The 10605-nt window shown below is 40.4% G+C and overlaps 1 protein-coding gene across 1 annotated transcript; it reads left to right on the forward strand.

Annotated features, from left to right (window-relative positions):
* Positions 1-7430: 7430 nt before the first annotated feature.
* Positions 7431-9002, forward strand: LOC131220279 (UDP-glycosyltransferase 92A1-like). Its single transcript, XM_058215230.1, has one exon. The coding sequence runs from the start codon at positions 7503-7505 to the stop codon at positions 9000-9002; it is 1500 nt and encodes a 499-aa protein (XP_058071213.1). The 5' UTR covers positions 7431-7502.
* The last annotated feature ends 1603 nt before the right edge of the window (positions 9003-10605 follow it).

The following is a 10605-nucleotide window of genomic DNA, read 5'->3' on the forward strand; positions in this document are numbered from 1 at the left end:
CTCGCTTAATTTCCAGTTTGTCCCACTCATTTTCCAATTTATCCCGCTCAATTTCCAGTTAGGCCAGTTTGACCCGCTCAATTTCCAGTTTGACCCGCTAAAATTCCAGTTTGGCCTGCTCAATTCCAATTTGTCCCACTCAATTTTCAGTTTGGCCTGCTCAATTTTTAGCTTGTCCCGCTCGATTTTCAGTTTGTCCCACTCAATTTCCAGTTTATCCCGCTCAATTTCCAGTTTAGCCCGCTCAATTTCCTGTTTAGCCCGCTCATTTTCCAGTTTGTCTCACTCATTTCCATGTTTGCCCGCTCAATTTCCAGTTTGTCCCGCTCAATTTCCAATTTGTCCCGCTCAAATTTCAGTTTGGCCCGCTCAATTTCTAGTTTGTCCCGCCCAACTTTCAGCCATAAAATCCTATATGATACGTCAAGTAACTAATTTTGGTTTAGAAGATATTCTTGTTATATGGTTAAAGAAAGAAATGGAGAAAAAAGAGATAAAATTTTGTTTATATGCTTATATATACATATTGATTATAACTATGTGTATGTGGAATAAAATTCTCCATGTCAAAAAAATGGATACAGATATTGCTACGATTTTAATCCGTAGCTATAGATAATCCGCAGATCGGCGATCAATCGCAGATCTTGCGATTCCACCGCAAGTCGCTGTGACGATCGGAGATCAATCGCGGATTCGGCGATTCCACCCTAACTCGGTGTGAGGTTCACCGATCTATGGCTACGGTTTATAACTGTAGCTATAACCGTACCCTAAATTTTTTTTTTCATTTCTTTTAGATGGAGAATTTTATTCTACCTACATTTTCTCTTAACACATATTTATAAAAAGTAAATCCCACATGTGACTAGCAGGCAATTTCCTACATTTAAAAACATTATAATCATTCATTCATTTAATTACCACCAGCATAATTATATATACATTCAATGACAATCATTCATTCAATAATGAATCAATTACAATCCTTCATTCAGACTAAAACTTACAATTATAATCATTCATTTAATAATGAATCAATTACAATCCTTCATTCAATCAATTACAATTACAATTACAATACTAATGAAAATACAAATCTTGGTGAGTCTGTGTGCACTCGCATATGGCCAGGTGCATCCTTCATCCACCCTAGATAGAAAATGGATGCAAGTATCAGTAGTCCACTTGCACATCCGACAACTATACCGATAACTTCTCTTATGTATCTTTTGTAATTTTTTAAGGGCAAACCACCGCTAGAAGACTTTGCAACATAAAAACAAACAATCAGTCAATTGAAAAAGGATGAAAACTAAATGCAAGGAAAACATAGAATTCCTCTTATCTAAACTGAATTAATGCTCCAAACAGCGTTCCCACAAACAAATTTTTCGAAAGGACATTCATCCAAACATGCTATGAAATAAATTTTCAGACTAAAAATTTGTTTTCGCTTGGCCTGGGCCTGGCTCATTGACAGTCCTACATGTGACCAGCAGACAACAAATGAATGTGCGTATTTGAATGCAAAGACCTTTTGGTAATGAATGTCTTTAAAAAAAAACATTCAATTTGTCTGGAGGCTAAATTACTCTCATCAAACCAGTGTTTTCTAATTGTCATGTTTACTTATTGTCATTATTACATTGTAGGGTGCCATGAAGAGACAAGAAGCCTCCAAAGATATTTTCAGGCCACAACAGCAAAAAAAGCTAGGATCTTCTAGAGTATGAGATTTCAGCAAAGATGATATTACCTCAGCAAGCAAGAAATGTGCCATTTGTGTAGAGAAATAGAATAATCATTCAATCACCTATATCTTGTTTGTAGAATGCCTAGGGATATGGAACTTCTTCAAACGCTTTTTAATTTGTTGGGTTCTCCAAAAAAGTGGCCTTGGTCGTAGGTGGGAGCATGAAATTGTTGTTTAATCAAGTAGGGAGAATTTTGAGGATGCTTTCATTTGACATAATCTTGTGGATCTAGAAGGAAAGGAATAAGAAATTCTTTGAAAACAGAGTATCATTAGAAGTGAGTGAGAGACATGATCAAGAATTTTTTATCAGTTGGTTGAATTTAGTGAAAATGGGTTTTGTGTCACTTTGGCATCTGTATGGAAAGAGCTTGAACAACAACAACATGGACAAAAAAATTTAGTTGGTGTTAGGGAGAAACAATATGGTGTTTCAAATCGGTGAGACTCCAACAAGGCAGGTGAGTCTCATTTATTTTCTAGGCTGGTTATAGTGGAAAGAGATGTAGAAAATGCAGATCAAATTTCGTTGTTAGCAAAACTAAAAAAGTTGGTATAAGGTATGTGCTGATATTTTTATCATGTTTCGAGGGAAGCTAGTGTGGTCACTGACACACCAACAAAGGAATGCATGCTACCTTTACCTTGATATTGCATTTCGAGTCCCTTAGTTTTCATTAACAGAAGCTGTGTTAATTACGGGTAAAAAAAACAACAAAAGAAAAAGAAATGGTTAGTTAAAAAAGAAAAAGAAAAAGGTAGTTCTTGGGCTCGTTCATGTACATCTCAAACATTGTTCTCACCCACAAATGTCAATATTGGGCTATGTCATTGGCTGTAAAGTATCTGTTAGGCATCAACATTGGAATAACACATTAGTCCTCCAGTGGATATTATATACTTTTTCCACTAGCTCTAAAATTCGTGGATTGATATGTATTTCATGTGGACTAGGAAGCGCTGAAGCAGTACCACTTGATGGCTCCTCTTAGGTTGGGTCTATTACCTGGTTTTCACTCTGTAGAATTTGAGATTACTAAAAATTCTGTTATATCTCCTGAATTCGTAAGATGTGCAATGGGATTTCACAGCATTTAGTTGTAGGTGAGCATGTTAGATGGGTTTCAAATATGAACAATCAGACGGTTGTGTACCGAATGCAAGAAACAAAACTTTGCAAAGATTGGCTTAAAACTCTACTGATATAAGGCTAAGATGAAGCATACTATCTAAAAAGATAAAAAGATACACACACACACACACACACACACACACACACACACACTTCAATAAAAGTGGAACTCGTTGTTACAACTTAAAACATACAAGATTCAGTTTATTTAACTTTTTGTAATCCAGTTAGATTGAACGGGATCCCACAACATTAATAAAGATGATTTCAGAGCCCAAATGAGAGTGAAATGGTAAATTAGTCATTGTAGAGAGAGATTTATGATCAGTCATTTCGGAAAGTTTCCATTTTGAAATGGCTTGCTAGTTCTACCAGGAGATAGATACATGTATAGCCAACTCCCAGATTGCCCGCTGATTTGCATGACCATTCCTTAAAAACTAAGAACTGCCTTTGAAAACTACCAAACCTCCCCAAGATTATATGACCACGATGAAACCAGCAGTTTAGATAAACCAGATGCAACTGATAACTATTACAGTTTCATTCCTACAACCTAGATCACACAATGTTCCTCATATCGAAGCTCCATTCCAAATAAAATCTTTAAAACAATCAGTGTAATGACAAAAAGAATAAACAACATTTATAATAGAAGCAAAGGAAATAAGCACTACCAAATGATAGAGCAAAGGTCAGTGCATTATCAAACTGATTCAGTCTATGAGATTCTTCTCCTCCTCATATATACTAGCCTGAACAAAGAAAACATGCCCACAAACATGAATGAATTTGTCTCATGACTTGAACTCATTTAACCTAGAGAGCATCTAAGAACCAAGGCCCACAAGTACATGTCAAGTTCAATATTGTGCTAAAAGTGAAATCGATCAATTTCTGGACAAAACTAATAGGAAAAAAAAATGGGAGATTTAATATTTTTGCAGCATTTTCTTAATGATCTATATGCAGCTAGCACATCCGTAGCTGGCTCAGATCAATAGCCTAGCTCACCAAACCATGGACTGCTTTTGCATCTTTTTACTGACCAACTGTTTTCTTAATTGACGGTTTACAAACAGACGATTAAGAAAAAGCTGAAACAAAAATCAAAATTTGATAGAAAGAAAGAAAAAGATTGGACCTATTTACAATAGTCACTTGCCCATCAGTTGGGTCAGCTTAGCATCAAATTCCTTCTTCAGTTCCACCTCTTCTTCCAAATACCTCCACTTCAGCTCAGTCTTCTCATCTTCATGCAATAGTATCAGCTTCTCTCTCTCTCTCTCTCTCTCTCTCTCTCTCTCTCTCTTTCTCTCTCTCTCTGCTTCAAACTCTTTTATCTGATTTGACTAGCTATCAATGAATTGAGCAATCTCCTCAAGCCTACTTTAAGGACTGTTTGGATTTGTAGATATTTTATTTTTTATTTTTAAAGAAAATGGAGTTTTTTGGGAAACTCCATATCTTGAAAATAGTAAGAAATGAAAATTTGTTTCCCATGATTGTCTTTCAGCAAGATTTTCTTGAAAAAATTTCATCGTTTACAAATCTATATTCATAGAAAATTTGTTGCCAGTCTAGGCAAGGAAACTAAAAGGGGGCATTTTTTAGGAAAGAAGCTGATACGAATGGATTGGCATGTTTCATCGTTTACAAATCTATATTCATGGAAAATTTCATCGTTTACAAATCTATGACAATAGTTTTGCAATTTCAAATACCAGCTTCTAGATTGAGCAACTTGGATTGCATAAATGATTGAGTGAACACATAGCATGTAAAATAGGAACTATAGGCATTAGTGAGTAGAAATGAGCAAGAATGAATCAGGCATTTCATCGAACACATGGACTACAATGCATTTCATAAAACATATCATTTGCAAATCATTTCAAATAAACAGCACAACAAGTTCTTAAGCATAGATCGCAACCCGTGATCATTATTTGGGCCCTCAGGAGCCGATAAAATGGTAACATAGGGTTCAAACTTATCGGCGGTTTCGAAGTACGAGTTCGACGCAGGGCGTAAGGATTCTACAATAGACGTATTCTATTAGCAATTGTGAAAAAAGGGTTTCAATAGTCTAGGTTTTTGGGTCGAGGGTCGGATCTCACCTGTTTGTGGTCCCGCTCATGACACGAAGTCTTCTCTCATTGTTCAGGTCTGTTCATGGCTCTGGAGGTGGATGACCCGCTCATTTTCCAGTTTGTCCCGCTCAATTTCCAGTTTGTCCCGCTCAATTTCCAGTTTGTCCCGCTCAATTTCCAGTTTGTCCTGCTCATTTCCATGTTTGCCCACTCAATTTCCAGTTTGGCCCGCTGAAATTCTAGTTTATCCCGCTCATTTTCATGTTTGCCTGCTCAGTTTCTAGTTTGTCCTGCTCAATTTCCAGTTTATCCCACTCAATTTCCAGTTTGGCCCGCTCATTTTTCAGTTTGTCCCGCTCAATTTTCAGTTTGGCCCGCTCATTTTCCAGTTTGTCCTGCTCAATTTTCAGTTTGTTCCGCTCAATTTTCAGTTTGGCCCGCTCAATTTCCAATTTGTCCAGCTCAATTTTCAGTTTGTCCCGCTCATTTCCATGTTTGCCCACTCGATTTCCAGTTTGGCCCGCTGAAATTCTAGTTTGTCCCGCTCATTTCCATGTTTGCCCGCTCAATTTCTAGTTTGTCCCGTTCAATTTTCAATTTATCCCGCTCAATTTCTAGTTTGGCCCGCTCATTTTCCAGTTTGGCCCGCTCAATTTTTAGTTTGGCCTGCTCAATTTCTAGTTTGTCCCGCTCAATTTTCAGTTTGTCCCGCTCAAATTTCAGTTTGGCCCACTCAATTTCCAGTTTGTCCCGCTCAATTTCTAGTTTGTTCTGCTCAATTTTCAGTTTGTCCCGTTCATTTCCATGTTTGCCCGCTCAATTTCCAGTTTGGCCCGCTGAAATTCTAATTTGTCCAGCTCATTTCCATGTTTGCCTGCTCAATTTCCAGCTTGGCCCGCTCAATTTCTAGTTTGGCCCGCTCAATTTCTAGTTTGTCCCACTCAATTTCCAGTTTGTCACTTCATGGTCATTTTCATGCATTTCACGGGCAATCCCGACGATTTCGTTTCATTTCACGGTCAATCCCGGCGATTCCGTTTCATTTCACGGTCATTTCCATGCATTTCACGGTCAATCCCGGCGATTCCGTTTCATTTCACGGTCATTTGCATGCATTTCATGGTCAATCCCGGTGATTCCATTTCATTTCACGGTCATTTCCATGCATTTCATGGTCATTTCCCTTCACTTCACGATCAATCTCGACGATTCCATTTCATTTCACGGTCATTTCCAAGCATTTCACGGTCATTTCCATACATTTCATGGTCATTTCCATGCATTTTACGGTCATTTCCCATCATTTCACGATCATTTCTCTTCATTTCATGGTCATTTCCATGCATTTCCTGGCAATTCCCAAGACCTCAACCCAAGCCCAACGCAAGTTTTATCGAGTTGCTGTTTGTATGGCCCAACCCCAAGACCAAACCCGATACATCCTGACCAAGCCCAACCCAATGTCGGGTTGGTCATATGTTGGTCGGGTTGAGCCCACCCAACTTTCAGCCCTAAAATTATATATGGTACGTCAAGTAACTAATTTTGGTTTAGAAAATATTCTTGTTATATGAATAAAGAAATAAATGAAAAAAAGAGAAATTTTTTTTAATATGCTTATATTTACATATTTATATAAATATGTGTTAGAAAAAAATGTAGGTAGAATAAAATTCTCCATGTAAAAAATTAAAAAAAAATAAAAAAATAAAAAAGAAAAAAGAAAGTGCATAGGGATACGGTTATAACCACGATTATAATCCGTAGCCATAGATTGGGGGTGGAATCGCGATATCCACGATTAATAGCCAATAGGGACAGCGACTTGCGGTGTAATCGCGGGACCCACAATTGATTGACGAGCTACTTTTATGGCTACGGATTATAACCATAGCTATATCCGTATCCCCGTGCATGCGCCATTACCATTATGCTTGAACGTCTACCGTTGAAACCCTTTTAGGGGCCACACAAGCTTTGGATCATTATGAAATTTGTTTTTCCTTTTCATCCGAGTCTTTATGACCTTATGAATAGATTGGATGGAAAATAAATGTTATGGTGGTCCCTACAAAAGTTTCAACGATGAAAATCAATTTTCTGCAGCTCTGTGTTGTGGCCCAGTTGATCTTTGGATATGATTTTTTTTTTTTTTTTGGATAATGCTCCGAAATGATCTCGAAATATGGATGAACGTTGTGGATATAATAAATACATAGCTGTGGGGCCATGTAACTTTGATCTCTTTTAAGCCGTTCGTACAACTCTCAGTTGGAGGAGCGTCAGCGCTCGTCTTCGCAGTGAAAAGGAGGGGTAGTTTCGTCCTCGAAGTCGCTGTCCGCACGTGCTAGTCTAAGTTGGTAACTTAAGTTTGTATTCCTCCATAAAAACCGCTGGGTAAAAGGTTTTGTCTACAGTGGTCATTTTCTCCAGCTATATAGCTGATGTGGTACACCCGCCAATCCACTTCCCTTGATCACTAGCCATCCAACAACCTTTGTTCTTTGATCTTCTTCCATCAATGGCCACCAAGAAATCTGACCGTGTGATATTGTTCCCTTTCATGGCCCAGGGCCATCTCATCCCTTGTGTAGCCCTAGCACAGATGCTCGAGCGATGGACCCAATTCACCATCACCATCATCAACACCCCTCTCAACATCCAAAATCTCCGAAAGGCACTCCCAACAAACACCACCATCGAGCTAATTGAACTTCCTTTCAACGGCTCAGATCACGGCATACCACCCCACATCGAAAACACCAACGCTTTGCCCATCCATCTCTTCCACCCATTCTTCCAAGCCACCGTTGACCTGGAATCTTCCTTCGAACTCCTTCTCATCGATATAAGCCGAACAGACGGTCGGCCTGCTCTTTGCCTGATTGCCGACGTGTTTCTTGGATGGACGGTCGATGTCGCCAAGAGGCTTGGAATGTTCCATGCTGTTTTTCTTCCTGCAGGAGCTTTTGGAATGGCCGCATTTTACTCTCTTTGGTTGCATCTACCACATCAGCATACAGATTCTGATGAGTTCGGCCTACCAGATTTTCCTGAAACGTTCCGTCTTCACCGCTCACAATTAGATATTGTAGCGAGAATTACTCATGAGAAGGATCCTATGTATGTTACGGTCCGACGGCAATTGTCGCTTTCTTTCGGTTCTGGAGGGATTTTTTGTAATACGGTGGAAGAGATGGAGATGGCGGGAATGGGACTTTTACGTAAGATTTCAAGATTACCAGTTTGGGCTGTCGGTCCACTACTCCCTCTCTCCTTGTTCGAATCTTCTTCCAATGGGAAATTCTCTAATGGGCGGGCTGAAAAGGAGCCTACAATCTCTTCTGATAGATGCGTTGCGTGGCTGAATCTACACTGTCCATCTTCAGTTATTTATGTGTCGTTTGGTTCTCAGAATAGCATCTCAGCTCTACAAATGATGGAGCTTGCGATGGGATTGGAAGCGAGCGGGAAGCCTTTCATTTGGGTTCTTAGACCTCCATTCGGAGATGACATAGGTGGCGGTTTCAGACCCGAATGGTTGCCTGAGGGGTTCGAAGATCGGATGGTGGAGAGAAAACAAGGGCTGATAATCCATAAATGGGCCCCACAGATGGAAATACTATCGCATCGATCGACGGGTGCGTTTCTCAGCCACTGTGGTTGGAACTCGGTGTTGGAGAGCTTGAGTCAAGGTGTGCCGATGATTGGGTGGCCGTTGTCGTCTGATCAGTTCACCAACTCAAAGATGATGGTGGAGGAGATGGGTGTGTGCGTGGAGGTGGTGAGAGGGATGGAGGAGAAAATGGTGCGGCAGAAGGTGGAGAGAGCGATTGGATTGGTGATGGGTGGAACAGAGAAAGGAGAGGAGATGAAGAAGAAGGCCACGGCAGTTCGAGAGATGATGAAGGCTGCTGTGAAAGATCATGGGTCGTCCGTCAATACACTTAAAGATTTCTTCCGGAACATCGATGAAAGAAAGAAGCCGGTATTCCATGAAAATGGAACTGAAACTCTTTAGGGCCTGTTTGGCCAGGCAGATCCCAAGGAGGGATGGGATCGGCAATATCCTGGGATAGGCATGACGAGCCAAACAGATCCGGTGTCCCGGGATATGAGCAATCCCGTGGATCTTAAGACAATCCACTGACATCACCATCATTACCTAAAAATTGATCCTATCCTTTGGTTGGATGGATTGGAAGGTAAAATCCCGGGATATGCACGGCTTGCCAAACAGACCCAGTGAACTTGTCCCGGGATATAAGCAATCCCATGGATCTTAAGACAATCCACTGACACCACCATCATTACCTTAAAATTGATCCCATCCCTCCTAATACCATGGGATCTGCCCGGCCAAACAAGCCCTAAGAATCTGATGAGCTGATCACTATGTTGGCCAGGAGATCAGGATGGCTCGCTTGTGGCGCCGCTTGGGGACTACCTGCGGAGATGGTCTGATCATCTGAACCGTTCATTATCTCTGTGCCAGCATAAGTGAGCTATGGTGCAATAAGCAAGCTCTGGTCATGCCATTTGATCTTTGGTGTTGAATGGGAAAATGTTCATTTCAATAGTATTCTGCATTCATCTGTATACAATGCTAGTCAGGATCTTCTAATCAGCTTTATGTTTTTTATGGTGGCCTACATGGACGGTTTGGATCATCTGATCATCTAGGCATGTGGGCTTCTTTGTGGCTACCCAAGGGGCGTTTGGTGCATGGTATTTGATGGAATGGAATTGCATTTGGCCCCGTGCCAATTTGGCTCAATGTCTGGGAAGAATGGAAAAGCGTGGATTTAGATCACATGGAATTGCATTGGGTCATGTCCCCGTTCCACTCAATGTCAGTAAGTTGTGTAAGTCCTACCATGATGTGTGGGCTATATCCACACCGTACACTCATTTTTTAAGATCATTTTAGAGCATGGGCCAAAAAATCAGATAGATCTAAAGCTCAAGTGGACCTCACCATATCAAACCGCGGGATTGAACGCTCACTGTTGAAAACTTCTCTAGGCTACATAAGTTTTGAATTTGCCTATTTTTTAGGCCCATAGATTACAAAACAGATGAACGGTTTGGATATAACACATGTTATTCTTGATAATTTCAAATGATGGTGAGTATATCCATCTAATGTGCCACCGTATTACAAACATAGGACGAAGTTAAGCTTATCTCATGGTAAGAGGGTTAATCCCTACCACGTGTAATAATTATATATTTTTTTAATCCCCTTCAACCTAATCCTTCCCGATACCATGGGTCAAACACCCCCTGATGGTCATCCTGCCCACATGGGTGGCGGGAAACCTTGGCGGGCTATTGAGAGTGGGAATCTCGATCCTCTGTTTGGCAGGAGCAGATATTTTTTGTTTCACTGCATTTTTATTGGGACACGTAAGACACATTGTCATTAACGATGCGGTCCACATCCAACTGATGTGACCCAATAGCTTTATAAAGAGTAGAAATTTATACTCCCACCGAACAGAGCGGGCGCGGATTAGCTACCGACAGGTTGAGTCACAAGACTCGCTCACGAAGTTACGTCACTAAGTTCTGTTGGGGCCCACCGTGATGTATGTGTCGTATCCACACCGTCCATACATTTG

The sequence above is a fragment of the Magnolia sinica genome, chromosome 12 (genome assembly GCF_029962835.1).
Source record: "Magnolia sinica isolate HGM2019 chromosome 12, MsV1, whole genome shotgun sequence".
NCBI classification, from domain to species: Eukaryota; Viridiplantae; Streptophyta; class Magnoliopsida; order Magnoliales; family Magnoliaceae; genus Magnolia; species Magnolia sinica.